General features: G+C 34.0%; 2 protein-coding genes across 2 annotated transcripts; both read left to right on the top strand.

Moving 5' to 3' along the window:
* The first annotated feature begins 1,667 nt into the window (after window positions 1-1,667).
* On the top strand, window positions 1,668-19,079 carry LOC119601819 (pickpocket protein 11-like). Its single transcript, XM_037953002.1, has 4 exons — window positions 1,668-2,380; window positions 16,461-17,228; window positions 18,490-18,657; window positions 18,716-19,079. Exons 1-4 carry the CDS (start codon window positions 1,668-1,670, stop codon window positions 19,077-19,079), a joined length of 2,013 nt encoding a protein of 670 aa, XP_037808930.1.
* A 231-nt stretch (window positions 19,080-19,310) lies between these two features.
* LOC119601818 (pickpocket protein 11) lies at window positions 19,311-25,964 on the top strand. The gene is made up of 6 exons (XM_037953001.1): window positions 19,311-19,780; window positions 19,839-20,144; window positions 24,926-25,389; window positions 25,445-25,613; window positions 25,669-25,775; window positions 25,852-25,964. The coding sequence occupies exons 1-6, from the start codon at window positions 19,311-19,313 to the stop codon at window positions 25,962-25,964; spliced, it is 1,629 nt and encodes a 542-aa protein (XP_037808929.1).
* The last annotated feature ends 467 nt before the right edge of the window (window positions 25,965-26,431 follow it).

Here is a 26,431-nt window from a genome sequence, read left to right as displayed (position 1 = left end):
AGTCTATAGTCTAGTCTATAGTCTAGTCTATAGTCTAGTCTATAGTCTAGTCTATAGTCTAGTCTATAGTCTAGTCTATAGTCTAGTCTATAGTCTATAGTCTAGTCTATAGCTAGTCTATAGTCTAGTCTATAGTCTAGTCTATAGTCTAGTCTATAGTCAAGTCTTAGTCTAGTATATAGTCTAGTCTATAGTCTAGTCTAGTCTAGTCTATAGTCTAGTCTATAGTCTAGTCTATAGTCTAGTCTATAGTCTAGTCTATAGTCTAGTCTATAGTCTAGTCTATAGTCTAGTCTATAGTCTAGTCTATAGTCTAGTCTATAGTCTAGTCTATAGTCTAGTCTATAGTCTAGTCTATAGTCTAGTCTATAGTCTAGTCTATAGTCTAGTCTAGTCTAGTCTATAGTCTAGTCTATAGTCTAGTCTAGTCTAGTCTATAGTCTAGTCTATAGTCTAGTCTATAGTCTAGTCTATAGTCTAGTCTATAGTCTAGTCTATAGTCTAGTCTATAGTCTAGTCTATAGTCTAGTCTATAGTCTAGTCTATAGTCTAGTCTATAGTCTAGTCTATAGTCTAGTCTATAGTCTAGTCTATAGTCTAGTCTATAGTCTAGTCTATAGTCTAGTCTATAGTCTAGTCTATAGTCTAGTCTATAGTCTAGTCTATAGTCTAGTCTATAGTCTAGTCTATAGTCTAGTCTATAGTCCTAGTCTATAGTCTAGTCTATAGTCTAGTCTATAGTCTAGTCTATAGTCTAGTCTATAGTCTAGTCTATAGTCTAGTCTATAGTCTAGTCTATAGTCTAGTCTATAGTCTAGTCTATAGTCTAGTCTATAGTCTAGTCTATAGTCTAGTCTATAGTCTAGTCTATAGTCTAGTCTATAGTCTAGTCTATAGTCTAGTCTATAGTCTAGTCTATAGTCTAGTCTATAGTCTAGTCTATAGTCTAGTCTATAGTCTAGTATATAGTCTAGTCTATAGTCTAGTCTATAGTCTAGTCTATAGTCTAGTCTATAGTCTAGTCTATAGTCTAGTCTATAGTCTAGTCTATAGTCTAGTCTATAGTCTAGTCTATAGTCTAGTCTATAGTCTAGTCTATAGTCTAGTCTATAGTCTAGTCTATAGTCTAGTCTATAGTCTAGTCTATAGTCTAGTCTATAGTCTAGTCTATAGTCTAGTCTATAGTCTAGTCTATAGTCTAGTCTATAGTCTAGTCTATAGTCTAGTCTATAGTCTGTCTATAGTCTAGTCTATAGTCTAGTCTATAGTCTAGTCTATAGTCTAGTCTATAGTCTAGTCTATAGTCTAGTCTATAGTCTAGTCTATAGTCTAGTCTATAGTCTAGTCTATAGTCTAGTCTATAGTCTAGTCTATAGTCTAGTCCATAGTCTAGTCTATAGTCTGGTCTATAGTCTAGTCTATAGTCTAGTCTATAGTCTAGTCTATAGCCTAGTCTATAGTCTAGTCCATAGTCTAGTCTATAGTCTGTCTATAGTCTAGTCTATAGACTATAGAATCGATAACTGCAAAAGCACTTTTTTGCGATTAGTTAGTTTCAAAATTTAAATTTTCCATCCCTGTCAGCCATAAATCCCATATAAAACCCCTTACAATTCCAAGAATACGTTTATTCTTTAAAAGTAACTGTAACTATAATTATTAACCTAATGGCTAAAACTATTTCCTCCAATAAAACTGAGAAATCCTCAGCTGAGATAACCTATTACTTAACCTTCGAGGACTATTTAAAACCGAAAAGTGTTAAGAAACCCAATCAACTACTATTCAATCAAAATAGTTCTACCAATTCTCAAATGCGTTTAAAACTATTGGAACATCCAGTACTAATAGCGGGCCGCAAGTCCAACTATCAACTGCTGAAGGAAAAACTGCAAAAACTATTTCACTCAAAAAAGAAGAGAACACTTAAGCTCCCTACCAACTCCAGCTGTAAAGTCGACATATCCAAAATTGCCTCCATATGGCATAATAAAACCTTTAATAAACCCTCCCGCTTAGCCCTGGGCAGTATACAACTGCCCGCCTTTTTGGCTTTCCTTAAGGCACGCAATGATGATGGTTTGTGCAAACGTAAATCGGGTTTTGAAATCTATTGTGAAATGGCTAGTATTCATGGTTTTATTAATTTTGTGGGCGCCACCACTTGGCAGCGGGCATTTTGGTTTCTGGTGGTTCTAACTGCGGTTGTAATGTCCGGATTTATTCTATTGCTGTCTCACTTTATGAACACCAATACACCCACCATCTTATATTCGGAAAGTACACAATATCCCACTTGGTCTATACCCTTTCCGGCGGTTACCATTTGTAATTTGAATCGTATTTCGAAGAGGAGGGCAGAGTATTTGGCACAAAAATTGTGAGTATTCGATTTTTTGAGTGAAAACATAAAAGTCCATTTTCTGGCTAAACTATAGGAGCTAGGGCCAAAACAATGACTTTCTGTGATCACTTATAAATCCTACCAAAATTCGACTTTTTGAGTGAAAACACAAAAGTCCATTTTATGGCTAAACTAGACGAGCTAGGGCCAAAACAATGAAAATCTGCGATCACTTATAAATCCTTTCAAAATTCGATTTTTTGAGTAAAGACATAAAAGTCAATTTTCTGGCTAAACTAGACGAGCTAGGGCCAAAACAATGAAAATCTGTGATCACATATAAATCCTTCCAAAATTCGGATTTTGAGTGAAAACATAAAAGTCCATTTTCTGGCTAAACTAGAAGAGCTAGGGCCAAAACAATGAAAATCTGTGATCACTTATAAGTCCTTCCAAAATTCAATTTTTTGAGTGAAAACATAAAAGTCCATTTTCTGGCTAAACTAGAAGAGCTAGGGCCAAAACAATGAAAATCTGTGATCACTTATAAACCCTTCCAAAATTCGGATTTTGAGTAAAAACATAAAAGTCCATTTTCTGGCTAAACTAGACGAGCGAGGGCCAAAACAATGAAAATCTGTGATCACTTATAAATCCTTTCAAAATTCGGATTTTGAGTGAAAACATAAAAGTCCATTTTCTTGCTAAACTAGACGAGCTAGGGCCAAAACAATGAAAATCTGTGATCACTTATAAACCCTTCCAAAATTCGGATTTTGAGTAAAAACATAAAAGTCCATTTTCTGGCTAAACTAGACGAGCTAGGGCCAAAACAATGAAAATCTGTGATCACTTATAAACCCTTCCAAAATTCGGATTTTGAGTGAAAACATAAAAGTCAATTTTCTGGCTAAACTAGAAGAGCTAGGGCCAAAACAATGAAAATCTGTGATCACTTATAAATCCTTTCAAAATTCGGATTTTGAGTGAAAACATAAAAGTCCATCTTCTGGCCAAACAAGAAGAGCTAGGGCCAAAACAATAAAAATCTGTGATCACTTATAAATCCTACCCAAATTCGATTTTTTGAGTGAAAACATAAAAGTCCATTTTCTGGCTAAACTAGAAGAGCTAGGGCCAAAACAACGAAAATCTGTGATCACTTATAAATCCTTTCAAAATTCAGATTTTGAGTGTAAACATAAAAGTCCATTTTCTGGCCAAACTAGAAGAGCTAGGTCCAAAACAATGAAAATCTGTGATCACTTATAAATCCTACCCAAATTCGATTTTTTGAGTGAAAACATAAAAGTTCATTTTCTGGCTAAACTAGACGAGCTAGGGCCAAAACAATGAAAATCTGTGATCACTTATAAACCCTTCCAAAATTCGGATTTTGAGTAAAAACATAAAAGTCCATTTTCTGGCTAAACTAGACGAGCTAGGGCCAAAACAATGAAAATCTGTGATCACTTATAAACCCTTCCAAAATTCGGATTTTGAGTGAAAACATAAAAGTCAATTTTCTGGCTAAACTAGACGAGCTAGGGCCAAAACAATGAAAATCTGTGATCACATATAAATCCTTCCAAATTTCGATTATTTGAGTGAAAACATAAAAGTCCATTTTCTGGCTAAACTAGAAGAGCTAGGGCCAAAACAATGAAAATCTGTGATCACTTATAAATCCTTTCAAAATTCGGATTTTGAGTGAAAACATAAAAGTCCATCTTCTGGCCAAACAAGAAGAGCTAGGGCCAAAACAATAAAAATCTGTGATCACTTATAAATCCTACCCAAATTCGATTTTTTGAGTGAAAACATAAAAGTCCATTTTCTGGCTAAACTAGAAGAGCTAGGGCCAAAACAACGAAAATCTGTGATCACTTATAAATCCTTTCAAAATTCAGATTTTGAGTGTAAACATAAAAGTCCATTTTCTGGCCAAACTAGAAGAGCTAGGTCCATAACAATCTGTGATCACTTATAAATCCTTCCAGAAATCGCTTTTTTTAGTGTAAACATAAAAGTCCATTTTCTGGCTAAACTAGACGAGCTAGGGCCAAAACAATGAAAATCTGTGATCACTTATAAATCCTTCCAAAATTCGGATTTTGAGTGAAAACATAAAAGTCCATTTTCTGGCTAAACTAGACGAGCTAGGGCCAAAACAATGAAAATCTGTGATCACTTATAAATCCTTTCAAAATTCGATTTTTTGAGTGAAAACATAAAAATTCGGATTTTGAGTGAAAACATAAAAGTCCATTTTCTGGCTAAATTAGACGAGCTAGGGCCAAAACAATGAAAATCTGTGATCACTTATAAATCCTTTCAAAATTCGATTTTTTGAGTGAAAACATAAAAGTCCATTTTCTGGCTAAACTAGAAGAGCTAGGGCCAAAACAATGAAAATCTGTGATCACTTATAAATCCTTCCAAAATTCAATTTTTTGAGTGAAAACATAAAAGTCCATTTTCTGACTAAACTAGACGAGCTAGGGCCAAAACAATGAAAATCTGTGATCACATATAAACCCTTCCAAAATTCGGATATTGAGTGAAAACATAAAAGTCCATTTTCTGGCTAAACTAGACGAGCTAGGGCCAAAACAATGAAAATCTGTGATCACTTATAAATCCTTTCAAAATTCAATTTTTTGAGTGAAAACATAAAAGTCCATTTTCTGGCTAAACTAGACGAGCTAGGGCCAAAACAATGAAAATCTGTGATCACTTATAAATCCTTTCAAAATTCGATTTTGAAAGTCCATTTTCTGGCTAAACTAGAAGAGCTAGGGCCAAAACAATGAAAATCTGTGATCACTTATAAGTCCTTCCAAAATTCAATTTTTTGAGTGAAAATATAAAAGTCCATTTTCTGGCTAAACTAGACGAGCTAGGGCCAAAACAATGAAAATCTGTGATCACTTATAAATCCTTTCAAAATTCGATTTTTTGAGTGAAAACATAAAAGTCCATTTTCTGGCTAAACTAGACGAGCTAGGGCCAAAACAATGAAAATCTGTGATCACTTATAAATCCACCAAAATTCGATTTTTTGAGTGTAAACATAAAAGTCCATTTTCTGGCTAAACTAGAAGAGCTAGGGCCAAAACAATGAAAATCTGTGATCACTTATAAATCCTTCCAAAATTCGATTTTTGGACTGAAAACATAAAAATCCATTTTCTGGCTAAACTAGAAGAGCTAGGGCCAAAACAATGAAAATCTGTGACCACTTATAAACCCGTCCAAAATTCAATGAAAATCTGTGATCACTTATAAATCCTTCCAAAATTCGATTTTTTTAGTGAAAACATAAAAGTCAATTTTCTGGCTAAACTAGAAGAGCTAGGGCCAAAACAATGAAAATCTGTGATCACTTATAAATCCTACCAAAATTCGATTTTTTGAGTGAAAACTTAAAAGTCCATTTTCTGGATAAACTAGAAGAGCTCGGGCCAAAACAATGAAAATCTGTGATCACTTATAAACCCTTCCAAAATTCGATTTTTTGAGTGAAAACATAAAAATCCATTTTCTGGCTAAACTAGAAGAGCTAGGGCCAAAACAATGAAAATCTGTGATCACTTATAAACCCTTCCAAAATTCGATTTTTTGAGTGAAAACATAAAAATCCATTTTCTGGCTAAACTAGAAGAGCTAGGGCCAAAACAATGAAAATCTGTGATCACATATAAACCCTTCCAAAATTCGGATATTGAGTGAAAACATAAAAGTCCATTTTCTGGCTAAACTAGACGAGCTAGGGCCAAAACAATGAAAATCTGTGATCACTTATAAATCCTTTCAAAATTCAATTTTTTGAGTGAAAACATAAAAGTCCATTTTCTGGCTAAACTAGACGAGCTAGGGCCAAAACAATGAAAATCTGTGATCACTTATAAATCCTTTCAAAATTCGATTTTGAAAGTCCATTTTCTGGCTAAACTAGAAGAGCTAGGGCCAAAACAATGAAAATCTGTGATCACTTATAAACCCTTCCAAAATTCGATTTTTTGAGTGAAAACATAAAAATCCATTTTCTGGCTAAACTAGAAGAGCTAGGGCCAAAACAATGAAAATCTGTGATCACATATAAACCCTTCCAAAATTCGGATATTGAGTGAAAACATAAAAGTCCATTTTCTGGCTAAACTAGACGAGCTAGGGCCAAAACAATGAAAATCTGTGATCACTTATAAATCCTTTCAAAACTCAATTTTTTGAGTGAAAACATAAAAGTCCATTTTCTGGCTAAACTAGACGAGCTAGGGCCAAAACAATGAAAATCTGTGATCACTTATAAGTCCTTCCAAAATTCAATTTTTTGAGTGAAAATATAAAAGTCCATTTTCTGGCTAAACTAGACGAGCTAGGGCCAAAACAATGAAAATCTGTGATCACTTATAAATCCTTTCAAAATTCGATTTTTTGAGTGAAAACATAAAAGTCCATTTTCTGGCTAAACTAGACGAGCTAGGGCCAAAACAATGAAAATCTGTGATCACTTATAAATCCACCAAAATTCGATTTTTTGAGTGTAAACATAAAAGTCCATTTTCTGGCTAAACTAGAAGAGCTAGGGCCAAAACAATGAAAATCTGTGATCACTTATAAATCCTTCCAAAATTCGATTTTTGGACTGAAAACATAAAAATCCATTTTCTGGCTAAACTAGAAGAGCTAGGGCCAAAACAATGAAAATCTGTGATCACTTATAAATCCTTCCAAAATTCGATTTTTTGAGTGAAAACTTAAAAGTCCATTTTCTGGCTAAACTAGAAGAGCTAGGGCCAAAACAATAAAAATCTGTGATCACTTATAAATCCTACCAAAATTCGATTTTTTGAGTGTAAACATAAAAGTCCATTTTCTGGCTAAACTAGAAGAGCTAGGGCCAAAACAATGAAAATCTGTGATCACTTATAAACCCTTCCAAAATTCGATTTTTTGAGTGAAAACATAAAAGTCAATTTTCTGGCTAAACTAGAAGAGCTAGGGCCAAAACAATGAAAATCTGTGATCACTTATAAATCCTACCAAAATTCGATTTTTTGAGTGAAAACATAAAAATCCATTTTCTGGCTAAACTAGAAGAGCTAGGGCCAAAACAATAAAAATCTGTGATCACTTATAAATCCTACCAAAATTCGATTTTTTGAGTGTAAACATAAAAGTCCATTTTCTGGCTAAACTAGAAGAGCTAGGGCCAAAACAATGAAAATCTGTGATCACTTGTAAATCCTTCCAAAATTCGACTTTTTGAGTGTAAACATAAAAGTCCATTTTCTGGCTAAACTAGAAGAGCTAGGGCCAAAACAATGAAAATCTGTGATCACCTATAAATCCTACCTAAATTCGACTTTTTGAGTGAAAACATAAAGGTCCATTTTCTGGCTAAACTAGACGAGCTAGGGCCAAAAGAATGAAAATCTGTGATCACTTATAAATCCTACCAAAATTCGATTTTTTGAGTGAAAACATAAAAATCCATTTTCTGGCTAAACTAGAAGAGCTAGGGCCAAAACAATAAAAATCTGTGATCACTTATAAATCCTACCAAAATTCGAGTTCTTGAGTGAACACATAAAAGTCCATTTTCTGGCTAAACTAGAAGAGCTAGGGCCTAAAGGATGAAAATCTGTGATCACTTATAAACCCTTCCAAAATTCGATTTTTTGAGTGTAAACATAAAAGTCAATTTTCTGGCTAAACTAGAAGAGCTAGGGCCAAAACAATGAAAATCTGTGATCACTTGTAAATCCTTCCAAAATTCGACTTTTTGAGTGTAAACATAAAAGTCCATTTTCTGGCTAAACTAGAAGAGCTAGGGCCAAAACAATGAAAATCTGTGATCACTTATAAATCCTACCAAAATTCGATTTTTTGAGTGAAAACATAAAAATCCATTTTCTGGCTAAACTAGAAGAGCTAGGGCCAAAACAATAAAAATCTGTGATCACTTATAAATCCTACCAAAATTCGATTTTTTGAGTGTAAACATAAAAGTCAATTTTCTGGCTAAACTAGAAGAGCTAGGGCCAAAACAATGAAAATCTGTGATCACTTATAAATCCTACCAAAATTCGATTTTTTGAGTGAAAACATAAAAATCCATTTTCTGGCTAAACTAGAAGAGCTAGGGCCAAAACAATAAAAATCTGTGATCACTTATAAATCCTACCAAAATTCGATTTTTTGAGTGTAAACATAAAAGTCAATTTTCTGGCTAAACTAGAAGAGCTAGGGCCAAAACAATGAAAATCTGTGATCACTTGTAAATCCTTCCAAAATTCGACTTTTTGAGTGTAAACATAAAAGTCCATTTTCTGGCTAAACTAGAAGAGCTAGGGCCAAAACAATGAAAATCTGTGATCAATTATAAACCCTTCCAAAATTCGATTTTTTGAGTGAAAACATAAAAGTCAATTTTCTGGCTAAACCAGAAGAGCTAGGGCCAAAACAATGAAAATCTGTGATCACTTGTAAATCCTTCCAAAATTCGACTTTTTGAGTGTAAACATAAAAGTCCATTTTCTGGCTAAACTAGAAGAGCTAGGGCCAAAACATTGAAAATCTGTGATCACTTATAAATCCTACCAAAATTCGAGTTCTTGAGTGAAAACATAAAAGTCCATTTTCTGGCTAAACTAGAAGAGCTAGGGCCTAAAGGATGAAAATCTGTGATCACTTATAAACCCTTCCAAAATTCGATTTTTTGAGTGAAAACATAAAAGTCAATTTTCTGGCTAAACCAGAAGAGCTAGGGCCAAAACAATGAAAATCTGTGATCACTTGTAAATCCTTCCAAAATTCGACTTTTTGAGTGTAAACATAAAAGTCCATTTTCTGGCTAAACTAGAAGAGCTAGGGCCTAAAGGATGAAAATCTGTGATCACTTATAAACCCTTCCAAAATTCGATTTTTTGAGTGAAAACATAAAAATCCATTTTCTGGCTAAACTAGAAGAGCTAGGGCCAAAACAATAAAAATCTGTGATCACTTATAAATCCTACCAAAATTCGATTTTTTGAGTGTAAACATAAAAGTCCATTTTCTGGCTAAACTAGAAGAGCTAGGGCCAAAACAATGAAAATCTGTGATCACTTATAAATCCTTCCAAAATTCGATTTTTTGAGTGTAAACATAAAAGTCCATTTTCTGGCTAAACTAGAAGAGCTAGGGCCAAAACAATGAAAATCTGTGATCACTTATAAATCCTACCAAAATTCGAGTTCTTGAGTGAAAACATAAAAGTCCATTTTCTGGCTAAACTAGAAGAGCTAGGGCCTAAAGGATGAAAATCTGTGATCACTTATAAACCCTTCCAAAATTCGATTTTTTGAGTGAAAACATAAAAGTCAATTTTCTGGCTAAACCAGAAGAGCTAGGGCCAAAACAATGAAAATCTGTGATCACTTATAAATCCTACCAAAATTCGAGTTCTTGAGTGAAAACATAAAAATCCATTTTCTGGCTAAACTAGAAGAGCTAGGGCCAAAACAATAAAAATCTGTGATCACTTATAAATCCTACCAAAATTCGATTTTTTGAGTGTAAACATAAAAGTCCATTTTCTGGCTAAACTAGAAGAGCTAGGGCCAAAACAATGAAAATCTGTGATCACTTGTAAATCCTTCCAAAATTCGACTTTTTGAGTGTAAACATAAAAGTCCATTTTCTGGCTAAACTAGAAGAGCTAGGGCCAAAACAATGAAAATCTGTGATCACTTATAAATCCTACCAAAATTCGAGTTCTTGAGTGAAAACATAAAAGTCCATTTTCTGGCTAAACTAGAAGAGCTAGGGCCTAAAGGATGAAAATCTGTGATCACTTATAAACCCTTCCAAAATTCGATTTTTTGAGTGAAAACATAAAAGTCAATTTTCTGGCTAAACCAGAAGAGCTAGGGCCAAAACAATGAAAATCTGTGATCACTTGTAAATCCTTCCAAAATTCGACTTTTTGAGTGTAAACATAAAAGTCCATTTTCTGGCTAAACTAGAAGAGCTAGGGCCAAAACAATGAAAATCTGTGATCACTTATAAGTCCTTCTAAAATTCGATTTTTTGAGTGAAAACATAAAAGTCCATTTTCTGGCTAAACTAGAAGAGCTAGGGCCTAAAGGATGAAAATCTGTGATCACTTATAAATCCATCCCAAATTCGATTTTTCGAGAAGAGCTAGGGCCAAAACAATGAAAATCTGTGATCACTTATAAATCCTACCAAAATTCGATTTCTTGAGTGAAAACATAAAAGTCCATTTTCTGGCTAAACTCGAAGAGCTAGGGCCTAAAGAATGAAAATCTGTGATCAAATATAAATCCTTCCAAAATTCGATTTTTCGAGTGAAAACATAAAAGTCCATTTTCTGGCTAAACTAGAAAAGCTAGGGCCTAAAGAATGAAAATCTGTGATCACTTATAAATCCTACCAAAATTCGATTTTTTGACTGAAAACATAAAAGTCCATTTTCTGGCTAAACTAGAAGAAACTAGGACCTAAAGAATGAAAATCTGTGATCACTTATAAATCCTTCCAAAATTCGATTTTTCGAGTGAAAACATAAAAGTCCATTTTCTGGCTAAACTAGAAGAGCTAGGGCCTAAAGGATGAAAATCTGTGATCACTTATAAATCCTTCCAGAATTCGACTTTTTGAGTGAAAACATAAAAGTCCATTTTCTAGCTAAACTAGAAGAGCTAGGGCCTAAACAATGAAAATCTGTGATCACTTATAAATCCTACCAAAATTCGATTTCTTGAGTGAAAACATAAAAGTCCATTTTCTGGCTAAACTAGAAGAGCTAGGGCCTAAAGAATGAAAATCTGTGATGACTTATAAATCCTTCCAAAATTCGACTATTTGAGTGAAAACATAAAAGTCCATTTTCTAGCTAAACTAGAAGAGCTAGGGCCTAAAGAATGAAAATCTGTGATCACTTATAAATCCTTCCAAAATTCGATTTTTTGAGTGAAAACATAAAAGTCCATTTTCTGGCTAAACTAGAAAAGCTAGGGTCAAAACAATGAAAATCTGTGATCACTTAAAAATCCTTCCAAAATTCGAGTTTTTGAGTGAAAACATAAGAGTCCATTTTCTGGCTAAACAAGAAGAGCTAGGGCCTAAAGAATGAAAATCTGTGAAAACATAAAAGTCCATTTTCTGGCTAAACTAGAAGAGCTAGGACCAAAACAATGAAAATCTGTGATCGCTTATAAATCCTTCCAAAATTCGATTTTCTGAGTGAAAACTTAAAAGTCCATTTTTTGGCTAAACTAGAAGAGCTAGGGCCAAAACAATGAGAATCTGTGATCACTTATAAATCCTACCAAAATTCGATTTTCTGAGTGAAAACTTAAAAGTCCATTTTCTGGTCAAACTAGAAGAGCTAGGGCCAAAACAATGAGAATCTGTGATCACTTATAAATCCTACAAAATTCGAGTTTTTCAGTGAAAACATAAAAGTCCATTTTCTGGCTAAACTAGAAGAGCTAGGGCCAAAACAATGAAAATCTGTGATCACTTATAAATCCTTCCAAAATTCGATTTTTTGAGTGAAAACATAAAAGTCCATTTTCCGGCTAAACTAGAAGAGCTAGGGCCAAAACATTGAAAATCTGTGATCACTTATAAATCCTTCCAAAATATAAAAGTCCATTTTCTGGCTAAACTAGAAGAGCTAGGGCCAGAACAATGAAAATCTGTGATCACTTATAAATCTTTCCAAAATTCGAGTTTTTGAGTGAAAACATAAAAGTCCATTTTCTGGCTAAACTAGAAGAGCTAGGGCCAAAACAATGAGAATCTGTGATCACTTATAAATCCTACAAAATTCGAGTTTTTGAGTGAAAACATAAAAGTCCATTTTCTGGCTAAACTAGAAGAGCTAGGGCTAAAACAATGAAAATCTGTGATCACTTATAAATCCTTCCAAAATTCGATTTTTTGAGTGAAAACATAAAAGTCCATTTTCTAGCTAAACTAGAAGAGCTAGGGCCAAAACAATGAAAATCTGTGATCATTTATAAATCCTACCAAAATTCGATTTTTTGAGTGAAAACTTAAAAGTCCATTTCCTGGCTAAACTAGAAGAGCTAGGGCCAAAACAATGAAAATCTGTGATCACTTATAAACCCTTCCAAAAATCAATTTTTGAGTGAAAACATAAAAGTCCATTTTCTGGCTAAACTAGACGAGCTAGGGCCAAAACAATGAAAATCTGTGATCACTTATAAACCCTTCCAAAAATCAATTTTTGAGTGAAAACATAAAAGTCCATTTTCTGGCTAAACTAGACGAGCTAGGGCCAAAACAATGAAAATTTGCGGTCACTTATAAATCCTACCAAAATTCGATTTTCTGAGAGAAAACTTAAAAGTCCATTTTCTGGCTAAACTAGAAGAGCTAGGACCAAAACAATGAGAATCTGTGATCACTTATAAATCCTACAAAATTCGAGTTTTTCAGTGAAAACATAAAAGTCCATTTTCTGGCTGAACTAGAAGAGCTAGGGCCAAAACAATGAAAATCTGTGATCACTTATAAATCCTTCCAAAATTCGATTTTCTGAGTGAAAACTTAAAAGTCCATTTTCTGGCTAAACTAGAAGAGCTAGGGCCAAAACAATGAGAATCTGTGATCACTTATAAATCCTACCAAAATTCGATTTTCTGAGTGAAAACTTAAAAGTCCATTTTCTGGCTAAACTAGAAGAGCTAGGGCCAAAACAATGAGAATCTGTGATCACTTATAAATCCTACAAAATTCGAGTTTTTCAGTGAAAACATAAAAGTCCATTTTCTGGCTAAACTAGAAGAGCTAGGGCCAAAACAATGAAAATCTGTGATCACTTATAAATCCTTTCAAAATTCGATTTTTTGAGTGAAAACATAAAAGTCCATTTTCCGGCTAAACTAGAAGAGCTAGGGCCAAAACATTGAAAATCTGTGATCACTTATAAATCCTTCCAAAATATAAAAGTCCATTTTCTGGCTAAACTAGAAGAGCTAGGGCCAAAACAATGAAAATCTGTGATCACTTATAAATCCTTTCAAAATTCGATTTTTTGAGTGAAAACATAAAAGTCCATTTTCCGGCTAAACTAGAAGAGCTAGGGCCAAAACAATGAAAATCTGTGATCACTTATAAATCCTTCCAAAATATAAAAGTCCATTTTCTGGCTAAACTAGAAGAGCTAGGGCCAAAACAATGAGAATCTGTGATCACTTATAAATCCTACAAAATTCGAGTTTTTGAGTGAAAACATAAAAGTCCATTTTCTGGCTAAACTAGAAGAGCTAGGGCCAAAACAATGAAAATCTGTGATCACTTATAAATCCTACCAAAATTCGATTTTTTGAGTGAAAACTTAAAAGTCCATTTCGTGGCTAAACTAGAAGAGCTAGGGCCAAAACAATGAAAATCTGTGATCACTTATAAATCCTTCCAAAATTCGATTTTTTGAGTGAAAACATAAAAGTCCATTTTCTGGCTAAACTACACGAGCTAGGGCCTAAAGGATGAAAATCTGTGATCACTTATAAATCCTTCCAAAATTCGATTTTTTGAGTAAAAACATAAAAGTCCATTTTCTGGCTAAACTAGAAGAGCTAGAGCCAAAACAATGAAAATCTGTGATCACTTATAAATCCACCAATATTCGATATTTTGAGTGAAAACATAAAAGTCCATTTTCTGGCTAAACTAGAAGAGCTAGGGCCAAAACAATAAAAATCTGTGATCACTTATAAATCCTTCCAAAATTCAATTTTTTGAGTAAAAACATAAAAGTCCATTTTCTGGCTAAACTAGAAGAGCTAGAGCCAAAACAATGAAAATCTGTATCACTTATAAATCCTTCCAAAATTCGATTTTTTGAGTGAAAATATAAAAGTCCATTTTCTGGCAAAACTAGAAGAGCTAGGGCCAAAACAATGAAAATCTGTGATCACTTATAAATCCTACCAAAATTCGACTTTTTGAGTGAAAACACAAAAGTCCATTTTCTGGCTAAACTAGAAGAGCTAGGGCCAAAACAATGAAAATCTGTGATCACTTATAAATCCTACCAAAATTCGACTTTTTGAGTGAAAACACAAAAGTCCATTTTCTGGCTAAACTAGAAGAGCTAGGGCCAAAACAATGAAAATCTGTGATCACTTATAAATCCTTCCAAAATTCGATTTTTTGAGTGAAAACATAAAATGAAAATCTGTGATCCCCTATAAATCCTACCAAACTTAGATTTTTTTAGTGAAAACACAAAAGTCCATTTTCTGGCTAAACTGGAAGAGCTAGGGCCAAAACAATGAAAATCTGTGATCACTTACAAATCCTACCAAAATTCCATTTTTTGAGTGAAAACATTAAAGTCCATTTTCTGTCTAAACTAGAAGAGCTAGGGCCAAAACAATGAAAATCTGTGATCATTTATAAATCCTACCAAAATTCGATTTTTGGAGTGAAAATTTAAAAGTCCATTTTCTGGCTAAACTAGAAGAGCTAGGGCCAAAACAATGAAAATCTGTGATCACTTATAAATCCTTCCAAAATTCGATTTTTGGACTGAAAACATAAAAGTCCATTTTCTGGCTGAACTAGAAGAGCTAGGGCCAAAACAATGAAAATCTGTGATCACTTATAAATCCTTCCAAAATTCGATTTTTGGACTGAAAACATAAAAGTCCATTTTCTGGCTAAACTAGAAGAGCTAGGGCCAAAACAATGAAAATCATCACTTATAAACCCTTCTAAAATTCGATTTTTGAGTGAAAACAAAAAAGTCGATTTTCTGGCTAAACTAGAAGAGCTAGGGAAAAAGAACAAAAATCTGTGATCAATAAATCCTTCCAAAATTCGATTTTTTGAGTGAAAACATAAAAGTCCATTTTATGGCTAAACTAGACCAGCTAGGGCCAAAACAATAAAAATCTGTGATCACTTATAAATCCTTCCAAAATTCGATTTTTTGAGTGAAAACATTAAAGTCCATTTTCTGGCTAAAATAGAAGAGCTAGGGCCAAAACAATAAAAATCTGTAATCACTTATAAATCCTACCTAAATTCGACTTTTTGATTGAAAACATAAAAGTCCATTTTCTGGCTAAACTAGACGAGCTAGGGCCAAAACAGTGAAAATCTGTGATCACTTATAAATCCTTCCAAATTTCGATTATTTGAGTGAAAACATAAAAGTCCATTTTCTGGCTAAACTAGAAGAGCTAGGGCCTAAAGAATGAAAATCTGTGATCACTTATAAATCCTTCCAAAATTCGATTTTTTGAGTGAAAACATAAAAGTCCATTTTCTGGCTAAACTAGAAGAGCTAGGCCCAAAACAATGAAAATCTGTGATCACTTATAAATCCTTTCAAAATTCGATTTTTTGAGTGAAAACATAAAAGTCCATTTTCTGGCTAAACTAGAAGAGCTAGGGCCAAAACAATGAAATTCTGTGATCACTTATAAATCCTACCTAAATTCGACTTTTTGAGTGAAAACATAAATTTCCATTTTCTGGCTAAACTAGACGAGCTAGGGCCAAAAGAATGAAAATCTGTGATCACTTATAAACCCTTCCAAAATTCGATTTTTGAGTGAAAACATAAAAGTCCATTTTCTGGCTAAACTAGAAGAGCTAGAGCCAAAACAATGAAAATCTGTGATCACTTATAAATCCTTCCAAAATTCGATTTTTTGAGTGAAAACATAAAAGTCCATTTTCTGGCTAAACTAGTCGAGCTAGGGCCAAAACAATCAAAATCTGTGATCACTTATAAATCCTTCCAAATAAAAGCCCATTTTTCGGCTAAACTAGAAGAGCTAGGACCAAAAGAATGAAAATCTGTGATCGCTTATGAATCCTTCCAAAATTAGATTTTTTGAGTGTAAACATAAAAATCCATTTTCTGGCTAAACTGGAAGAGCTAGGGCCAAAACAATCAAAATCTGTGATCACTTATAGATCCTACCAAAATTCGATTTTTTGAGTGAAAACATAAAAGTCCATTTTCTGGCTAAAAAAAAAACAATAGAAATCTGTGATCACTTTTATTTCCTACAAAAACTCGAAATTTGTTAATAAAAAATTTTTACATTTCTTCCAGCGAAAAAACTAGCAACATGTCGATTCCGGAACTAAACGATTACTTCAATTCAGCACTAGCTACAGCTTTCAACCTTAAAGCAACTACTGGCGACCAAAAAACCCTAACCGCTCTACTAAAGCTTAACAATTACTCGTTACCACAACTCTTAAACGAACTAACACCCAATTGTGAGAACGAGTTACTAAGATGTAAATGGCAGGGCCATTTTATAAGATGTAAACATTTGTTTCAAAAAATACAAACAGCGTACGGATCCTGCTGTTCCTTTAACTATAAAGCTTTACAGAAAACCACAAACAAACGCACGGATTATGTAAAGAATCATTATTTAGAATATAGCACCAGTTGTGGTTATAAAACGGGGCTATCGGTACTATTAGATCCTCATTTGGAAAATTATAAGGCTAGTTTAACTTTGTCGCCAGGCTTTCTGGTTTTGATACATGACTCTCACGATTTTGCCGATACGTCCTCCCTGAAACGTATAATACAGCCCTCAACCTTTAATAAAATTCATGTTTTACCTCAGCAAACTCATGCCACGTCGTACATAGCTAGGGAATCTTTACATAAGAGAAAATGTTATTTACCTTGGGAGCGGCCAATGTACTATTTTGGTTCCTACTCTCAGGTTAACTGTTTGGCCGAATGTCGTTCTTTAAAGTTATATCAAAAGTGTAAATGTTCTTTGGCTAATTGGCCTAGAAAGGACAATTGGACAGTGTGTGGCTTGGAGGAGAGTAAATGTTATTTGAAATTGAAAGGTGGGTATGAGAATTTAGAGGACTTTTTGAGTTGAGTTGAGTACTCTATTCGAGAGTTAGAAATGAACTAGAACTGAACTACAACTGAAATAGAACTGAACTGAACTAGAACTAGAACTGAACTAGAACTGAACTAGAACTGAACTAGAACTGAACTAGAACTGAACTACTGAACTGAACTAGAACTGAACTTGAACTGAACTAGAACTTAACTAGAACTGAACTAGAACTGAACTAGAACTGAACTAGAACTGAACTAGAACTGAACTAGAACTGAACTAGAACTGAACTAGAACTGAACTAGAACTGAACTACAACTGAACTACAACTGAACTACAACTGAACTACAACTGAACTACAACTGAACTACAACTGAACTACAACTGAAATAGAACTGAACTGAACTAGAACTGAACTAGAACTGAACTAGAACTGAACTAGAACTGAACTAGAACTGAACTAGAACTGAACTAGAACTGAACTAGAACTGAACTAGAACTTAACTAGAACTGAACTACAACTGAACTACAACTGAAATAGAACTGAACTAGAACTGAACTAGAACTGAACTAGAACTGAACCAGAACTGAACTAGAACTTAACTAGAACTGAACTAGAACTGAACTAGAACTGAACTAGAACTGAACTAGAACTGAACTAGAACTGAACTACAACTGAACTACAACTGAACTACAACTGAACTACAACTGAACTACAACTGAACTAGAACTGAACTACAACTGAACTACAACTGAACTACAACTGAACTAGAACTGAACTAGAACTAGAACTGAACTAGAACTGAACTAGAACTGAACTAGAACTGAACTAGAACTGAACTAGAACTGAACTAGAACTGAACTAGAACTGAACTAGAACTGAACTAGAACTGAACTAGAACTGAACTAGAACTGAACTAGAACTGAACTAGAACTGAACTAGAACTGAACTAGAACTGAACTAGAACTGAACTAGAACTGAACTAGAACTGAACTAGAACTGAACTAGAACTGAACTAGAACTGAACTAGAACTGAACTAGAACTGAACTAGAACTGAACTAGAACTGAACTAGAACTGAACTAGAACTGAACTAGAACTGAACTAGAACTGAACTAGAACTGAACTAGAACTACACTAGAACTGAACTAGAACTGGACTAGAACTGGACTAGAACTGAACTAGAACTGAACTAGAACTGAACTAGAACTGAACTACAACTGAACTAGAACTGCTAGTTCGGTTTTAGTAACTATTTTTTATTTTGATTTCAGCTTTATTGGTTGCAGAAATCAATTTATCCAAGAATCATCATATTGGGGATCAGTTTATGTGTGATTGTTATCCTTTGTGTGACTTTAATATGTATAGCATATCAATGGATTCGGGGAGGCTAATGAGAAAATATTCCTTAACCGATCTACGGTTTTTGTAAGTTCTTAGGATTACTATATGAAATCGTTTAAACTTACCTTTTTTTTCTTGCTAGCAAAGACATAAATACTACCAATCATATATTGCTGCATGTATTTTTTGGTGAACTTTATGCGGAACGTTTGCGCCTGGATGTCTATGAAAATTGGTTATCGTTTATAGGCACCTTTGGTGGTATAACGGGTCTTTATATGGGTTATAGTTTTGTTTCAGGTTTTGAGTTAATTTTCTTTGTATTTGTGCGACCCGCTTGTAATTGGTTAACTAAAAAACAAATAAGATATCGTATTAAAAAGCGTCAACAAAAAGCGCAAAAAGAAGCAGAACATAGAAAACAATTAGAAGAGGAAAAGGCTAAGCAGGAACGTATAGAAGCATTTCTACGTATGCGTCCTTATTGCCCCGAATATGTAGGTTAAATATCATAATATTAAGAAAAAAAAAAAATGTACAATAATAATAAAAGCATAATTAACAAAACCATCAAAATAAATATATCAATGAAGCCTATAATTACCAAGTATTAGAGGTCAATTGTCCGGCAACCCTTAATTAAAATCACTTAGCACTTGTTGTTGCCTTCATTCGAACATTTTAGTCTGTTTATAGCTTCTCAGCGCAAAGTGTGTTTAAATTTAGCTCTCGCTTTCATGTCGTCTAATAAAATAGAACCTATTTTTACCGTACGCAATGTTTTACCTTATACAAACTATCGTCATAAGTTTGGCAAAAACTCCTTTACCTCTACAGCCACTACTTTGACTTCACGTAAACTACAAAAGAAAAAGTCTCGTGTCTTAACTTTGAAATCCATAAAAAATTGGTTTATGCAAAATTTGCGTAATTATTGTAATACCACCTCGTTGCACGGGTTCAATTATCTTACACGTTCAGATATGACGAAAAAAGAACGTTATTTTTGGTTATTTGTTGTCATAGTTTCTATAATAGTATCCATAGTTTTGGTTATAGTATCCTATTTATGGAATCGTGAGACCCCCACTGTTACGGTGATAGAAAGTTCTCATCATCCCACCTGGGATATACCATTTCCGGCGGTAACATTTTGCAACTTTAACAAAATATCACGTGATAGGGCCTTGAGTTTGGTTAAGGTTTTGTAAGTATTTCCATCATATCTTTAAAGATTATTTCTCATATTTCCCTCTCCTTTACAGAAAACGCCCTTCCAATACCAGCGATGAGGATGTGTTGCGTTCATTTCGTGTCACCATGTATTATAGTTTTGCCTTAAATCAATCTAATGTTAATTTTACTTTAGCTGAAAAGATTTTGGAATTGAATAACATGACTTTATCTGAGTTATCGGCACGTTTATCGCCCAATTGTTTGGATATGATTTCCAAGTGCATTTGGAAAGGCACTAATTCGCGTTGTGATAGTTTGTTTCAGCGTATACCCACTATTGAGGGTGCCTGCTGTTCTTTCAATTATTTCGGTCAGGAAAAGAATAACTTTCCAGAGTAAGTGATTTAAATTGGACTATATAGGTGTAAACAGTTCTACTATAGTTCAAGTTCTGTTCTAGTTCAGTTCTAGTTCATTTCAGTTCTAGTTCAGTTCTAGTTCAGTTCTAGTTCAGTTCTAGTTCAGTTCTAGTTCAGTTCTAGTTCAGTTCTAGTTCAGTTCTAGTTCAGTTCTAGTTCAGTTCTAGTTCAGTTCTAGTTCAGTTTTAGTTCAGTTCTAGTTCAGTTCTAGTTCAGTTCTAGTTCAGTTCTAGTTCAGTTCTAGTTCAGTTCTAGTTCAGTTCTAGTTCAGTTCTAGTTCAGTTCTAGTTCAGTTATAGTTCAGTTCTAGTTCAGTTCTAGTACAGTTCTAGTTCAGTTCTAGTTCAGTTCTAGTTCAGTTCTAGTTCAGTTCTAGTACAGTTCTAGTTCAGTTCTAGTTCAATTCTAGTACAGTTCTAGTTCCGTTCTAGTTCAGTTCTAGTTCAGTTCTAGTTCAGTTCTAGTTCAGTTCTAGTTCAGTTCTAGTTCAGTTCTAGTTCAGTTCTAGTTCAGTTCTAGTTCAGTTCTAGTTCAGTTCTAGTTCAGTTCTAGTTCAGTTCTAGTTCAGTTCTAGTTCAGTTCTAGTTCAGTTCTAGTTCTAGTTCAGTTCTAGTTCTAGTTCAGTTCTAGTTCAGTTCTAGTCCATTCTAGTTCATTCTAGTTCAGTTCTAGTTCAGTTCTAGTTCAGTTCTAGTTCAGTTCTAGTTCAGTTCTAGTTCAGTTCAGTTCGTTAGTTCAGTTTGTTCCTAGTTCGTTAGTGTTCTGTTCAGTTTCTAGTTCAGTTCTAGTTCAGTCTAGTTCAGTTCTAGTTCAGTTCTAGTTCAGTTCTAGTTCAGTCTAGTTCAGTTCTGTTCGTCTAGTTCAGTCTTCAGTTCGTTCTAGTTTCAGTGTTCAGAATTTTTCAGTATCTATTTTCTCCAGTTCCTTTCCAGTTGCCTATCAAAAGTTCGAAAAGTTTAGTCAGTTCTATCTTATCAGTTCAGTTACGGGTTGTTTATCCTGGGCTACGATTCATGAAGAATTTTTTATTCTATTCTTCTCCATTCCTTTTCCAGAAAAATTGCCTATCAAAATTCCGAAAAGACCTTATCGCGTTACGGTTGTGGTTATCCTACGGTCTATCAATACTCCTTAATCCCTTAGCCTACGATATTTTGGCACATATTTCATCAGTTATGGCTTTCGTTTTATGATACACGATGCCTATGATTTTCCCGATGAAAATGCCGAAACTAAAGTCATCACCTCCACAAGAGAAAGTTTTGTGCGCATTAGTCCCGAGTCCACTTATGCCACGAGTGATGTCAAGAGTATGGACTTGAAATTAAGAAATTGTTTATTTTCCAATGAACGTAAACTGGTGGTAATGCAAAGATATTCCTTTATCAACTGCATGTCGGAGTGTCGCATACGCAAAGCAGTAGAAAAATGTGGTTGTGTACCGGAAAATTTACCCAATAATGGTTCATTTCCCAAGTGTGGCATAAAGGAATTGAAATGTGTCTTAGATAGTAGAGGTACAAGAAATAATATTGTGCTAACACTTTTTTATTTTAGCCGTTAATATTACAGAAATTTTTACTCGAGCCTTAAATGAGTATAATAAAACATTTTCCACCATTTTGAGCACGGAAAAGTTTCCCTGTGACTGTTTGCCGGATTGTGAGTCTAATCATTATGTTTCGGAAATAACCATGGGTAAACTTAATGTTAAATTAGCTTTTCAACAGGAAAATGATCTGTAAGTTGTTTATTTATCAAGTCAAGAATTCGTTGTACTAAATTCTATTTTACAGGAAGATACCCAATGATTATAACAATATTCTGCTGCATGTGTTTTACAGTGATCTTATGTCTACTAGGTACCGCAAGGAAATCTACCAAAATTGGTTGTCAGCCTTGGGTAAGTAATGTTTTCTTAAATATTTTGCTACTGAAGAGAAAATCTTTTAATCTTATAGAACTTTTTGCCCTTATAGCTTCTTTTGGCGGTCTGTTGGGTTTGATCATGGGTTTCAGCATTGTTACTGCTTTTGAATTTATATATTTTCTTACATTTAGACCTATTTTTAATTATTTTAATAATCGTTAATAATAAACTAAGAAATTATGTTATGAGATTGAATGTTATTAATTCAAAATGTTTAGAAACATTGTTTATTAAGGTAGGATTTCTGGCAACATGTTGCTGCTAGTTCAGTTCTTATTCAGTTGTAGGTCAGTTCTACTTCAGTTCTAGTTCAGTTCTAATTCAGTTCTAGTTCAGTTCTAGTTCAGTTCTAGTTCAGTTCTAGTTCAGTTCTAGTTCAGTTCTAGTTCAGTTCTAGTTCAGTTCTAGTTCAGTTCTAGTTCAGTTCTAGTTCAGTTTTAGTTCAGTTCTAGTTCAGTTCTAGTTCAGTTCTAGTTCAGTTCTAGTTCAGCTCTAGTTCTGTTCTAGTTCAGTTCTAGTTCAGTTCTAGTTCAGTTCTAGTTCAGTTCTAGTTCAGTTCTAGTTCAGTTCTAGTTCTGTTCTAGTTCAGTTCTAGTTCAGTTCTAGTTCAGTTCTAGTTCAGTTCTAGTTCAGTTCTAGTTCAGTTCTAGTTCAGTTCTAGTTCAGTTCTAGTTCAGTTCTAGTTCAGTTCTAGTTCAGCTCTAGTTCAATTCTAGTTCAGTTCTAGTTCAGTTCTAGTTCAGTTCTAGTTCAGTTCTAGCTCAGTTCTAGTTCAGTTCTAGTTCAGTTCTAGTTTAGTTCTGTTCTAGTTCATTTCTAGTTCAGTTCTAGTTCAGTTCTAGTTCAGTTCTAGTTCAGTTCTAGTTTAGTTCTAGTTCAGTTCTAGTTCAGTTCTAGTTCAGTTCTAGTTCAGTTCTAGTTCAGTTCTAGTTCAGTTCTAGTTCAGTTCTATTTCAGTTCTAGTTCAGTTCTAGTTCAGTTCTAGTTCAGTTCTAGTTCAGTTCTAGTTCAGTTCTAGTTCAGTTCTAGTTCACTTCTAGTTCACTTCTAGTTCAGTCCTACTTCAGTTTTAGTTCTGTTCTAGTTCAGTTCTAGTTCAGTTCTAGTTCAGTTCTGTTCTAGTTCAGTTCTAGTTCACTTCTATTTCAGTGCAGTTCCATTTAAGTTTGCCTTCTAAATCTTATGTTGTCATTCATTCCTCTCCCAACATAATCAATTATATTGACACCTGTTATTTAAATATCAAACAAAATTACCACCTGCCAGTACAAATTAAGTCCTTTCAAACATTGAAATGATTTATATCCTACAATACTCTCTAACGTTTTCCTATAAAAGTCATAACACTAATTGACATCTTAACAGTTGTTAAAAGGACATGTTTGGCTCTTTATTGAAAAACAAACATTTAAAAGATTTTCTAAACGAGAGTGCCATACATGGCCTACGTTTGTTGCTGAACTATACACGGTTCAAATATGCCAGGTAAATTGGCTTATAAAGAAGAAGGTTCAAAATTTCAAAACATGATCCATATTTTAATAAAATTTTCAGATTTATTTGGACAGTTTTTATATTTGCTGTAATAGTTTGGACTCATTTTATAATAATAACGCTGATTGTACAATATATTCAACAGCCAACAGAGGTGCATATGTCCACTAATATGGTTCATGTTTCGAATACTCCTTTTCCAGGTGTGGCCGTTTGTAGTGCTAATAAGTTGAGTCGTGAAAAAGTATTAAGGTTCGCGGTAAGGGTGTAAGTATTCAAGGATCGCAATAAAAACGTACATATATTTCAGTTTAGTTTAGTTCTAATTCAGTTCTAGTTCAGTTCTAGTTCAGTTCTAGTCCAGTTCTAGCTCAGTTCTAGTTCACTTCTAGTTCAGTTCTAGTTCAGTTCTAGTTCAGTTCTAGTTCAGTTCTAGTTCAGTTCTAGTTCAGTTCTAGTTCAGTTCTAGTTCAGTTCTAGTTCAGTTCTAGTTCAGTTCTAGTTCAGTTCTAGTTCAGTTCTAGTTCAGTTCTAGTTCAGTTCTAGTTCAGTTCTAGTTCAGTTCTAGTTCAGTTCTAGTTCAGTTCTAGTTTAGTTCTAGTTCAGTTCTAGTTCAGTTCTAGTTCAGTTCTAATTCAGTTCTAATTCAGTTCTAGTTCAGTTCTAGTTCAGTTCTAGTTCAGTTCTAGTCCAGTTCTAGTTCAGTTCTAGTTCAGTTCTAGATCAGTTCTAGTTCAGTTCTAGTTCAGTTCAGTTCTAGTTCAGTTCTAGTTCAGTTCTAGTTCAGTTCTAGTTCAGTTCTAGTTCAGTTCTAGTTCAGTTCTAGTTCAGTTCTAGTTCAGTTCTAGTTCAGTTCTAGTTCAGTTCTAGTTCAGTTCTAGTTCAGTTCTAGTTCTAGTTCAGTTCAGTTCAGTTCTAGTTCAGTTCTAGTTCAGTTCCAATTCAGTTCTAGTTCAGTTCTAGTTCAGTTCTAGTTCAGTTCTATTTCAGTTCAGTTCAGTTCTAGTTCAGTTCAGTTCAGTTCTAGTTCAGTTCTAGTTCAGTTCTAGTTCAGTTCTAGTTCAGTTCTAGTTCAGTTCTAGTTCAGTTCTAGTTCAGTTCTAGTTCAGTTCTAGTTCAGTTCTAGTTCAGTTCTGGTTCAGTTCTAGTTCAGTTCTAGTTCAGTTCTAATTCAGTTCTAGTTCAGTTCTAGTTCAGTTCTAATCCAGTTCTATTTCAGTTCTAGTTCAAGTTCTATTCTACTTTAGTTATAGTTCAGTTCTGGTTTCAGTTGTGCTTCAGTTCGATTTCATGAAGAATTTTTTATTCTATTTCTTCTCCATTCCTTTTCCAGAAAAATTGCCTATCAAATTCCGAAAAGGCCTTATCGCGTTACGGGTTGTGGTTATCCTACCGGTCTATCAATACTCCTTAATCCCTTAGCTTACGATTATTTTGGCACCTATTTTAGCAGCTATGGCTTTCGTTTTATGATACACGATGCCTATGATTTTCCCGATGAAAATGCCGAAACTAAAGTCATCACCTCCACAAGAGAAAGTTTTGTGCGCATTAGTCCCGAGTCCACTTATGCCACGAGTGATGTCAAGAGTATGGATTTGAAATTAAGAAATTGTTTATTTTCCAATGAACGTAAACTGGTGGTAATGCAAAGATATTCCTTTATCAACTGCATGTCGGAGTGTCGCATACGCAAAGCAGTAGAAAAATGTGGTTGTGTACCGGAAAATTTACCCAATAATGGTTCATTTCCCAAGTGTGGCATTAAGGAACTGAAATGTGTCTTAGATAGTAGAGGTACAAGGAATAATATTGTGTTAAAACCTTTTTATTTAAGCCGTTAATATTACAGAAATTTTTACTCGAGCCTTAAATGAGTATAATAAAACATTTTCCACCATTTTGAGCACAGATAAGTTTCCCTGTGATTGTTTGCCGGATTGTGAGTCCAATCACTATGTTTCGGAAATAACCATGGGTAAACTTAATGTTAAATTAGCTTTTCAACAGGAAAATGATCTGTAAGTTGTTTATTTATCAAGTCAAGAATTCGTCGTACTAAATTCTATTTTACAGGAAGATACCCAATGATTATAACAATATTCTGCTGCATGTATTTTACAGTGATCTTATGTCTACTAGGTACCGCAAGGAAATCTACCAAAATTGGTTGTCAGCCTTGGGTAAGTAACGTTTTCTTAAATATTTTGCTACTGAAGAGAAAACCTTTTAATCTTATAGAACTTTTTACTCTTATAGCTTCTTTTGGCGGCCTGTTGGGTTTGATCATGGGTTTCAGTATTGTTACTGCTTTTGAATTTATATATTTTCTTACATTTAGACCTATTTTTAATTATTTTAATAATCGTTAATAATAAACTAAGAAATTATGTTATGAGACTGAATGTTATTAATTCAAAATGTTTAGAAACATTGTTAAGAAATCTGGCAACATGTTGCTGCTATTTCAGTTCTTATTCAGTTATAGGTCAGTTCTAGTTCAGTTCTAGTTCAATTCTAGTTCAGTTCTAGTTCAGTTCTAGTTCAGTTCTAGTTCAGTTCTAGTTCAGTTCTAGTTCAGCTCTAGTTCAGTTCTAGTTCAGTTCTAGTTCAGTTCTAGTTCAGTTCTAGTTCAGTTCTAGTTCAGTTCTAGTTCAGTTCTAGTTCAATTCTAGTTCAGTTCTAGTTCAGTTCTAATTCAGTTCTAGTTCAGTTGTAGTTCAGTTGTAGTTCAGTTCTAATTCAGTTCTAGTTCAGTTCTAGTTCAGTTCTAGTTCAGTTCTAGTTCAGTTCTAGTTCAGTTCTAGTTCAGTTCTAGTTCAGTTCTAGTTCAGTTCTA

The sequence above is a fragment of the Lucilia sericata genome, unplaced genomic scaffold (genome assembly GCF_015586225.1).
Source record: "Lucilia sericata isolate MDLA Ls3-8-SP2 unplaced genomic scaffold, ASM1558622v1 Contig000192F_arrow, whole genome shotgun sequence".
NCBI lineage: Eukaryota > Metazoa > Arthropoda > Insecta > Diptera > Calliphoridae > Lucilia > Lucilia sericata.
The sequence above is the reverse complement of the archived record's forward strand: the minus strand, read 5'-3'. Positions and strand labels throughout refer to the sequence as shown.

What these genes read in the sequence shown, in the direction of transcription:
- LOC119601819 (XM_037953002.1), top strand. Translation starts at nt 1,668, where the DNA reads ATGGCTAAAACTATTTCCTCCAATAAAACTGAGAAATCCTCAGCTGAG. An exon ending in TGTTATTTGAAATTGAAAGG is followed by an intron (nt 17,229 to 18,489) that starts TGGGTATGAGAA and finishes ACTATTTTTTAT; the next exon opens with TTTGATTTCAGCTTTATTGG. An exon ending in TTAACCGATCTACGGTTTTT is followed by an intron (nt 18,658 to 18,715) that starts GTAAGTTCTTAG and finishes TTTTCTTGCTAG; the next exon opens with CAAAGACATAAATACTACCA.
- LOC119601818 (XM_037953001.1), top strand. Translation starts at nt 19,311, where the DNA reads ATGTCGTCTAATAAAATAGAACCTATTTTTACCGTACGCAATGTTTTA. An exon ending in TTGAGTTTGGTTAAGGTTTT is followed by an intron (nt 19,781 to 19,838) that starts GTAAGTATTTCC and finishes TCTCCTTTACAG; the next exon opens with AAAACGCCCTTCCAATACCA. An exon ending in ATGTGTCTTAGATAGTAGAG is followed by an intron (nt 25,390 to 25,444) that starts GTACAAGGAATA and finishes TTAATATTACAG; the next exon opens with AAATTTTTACTCGAGCCTTA.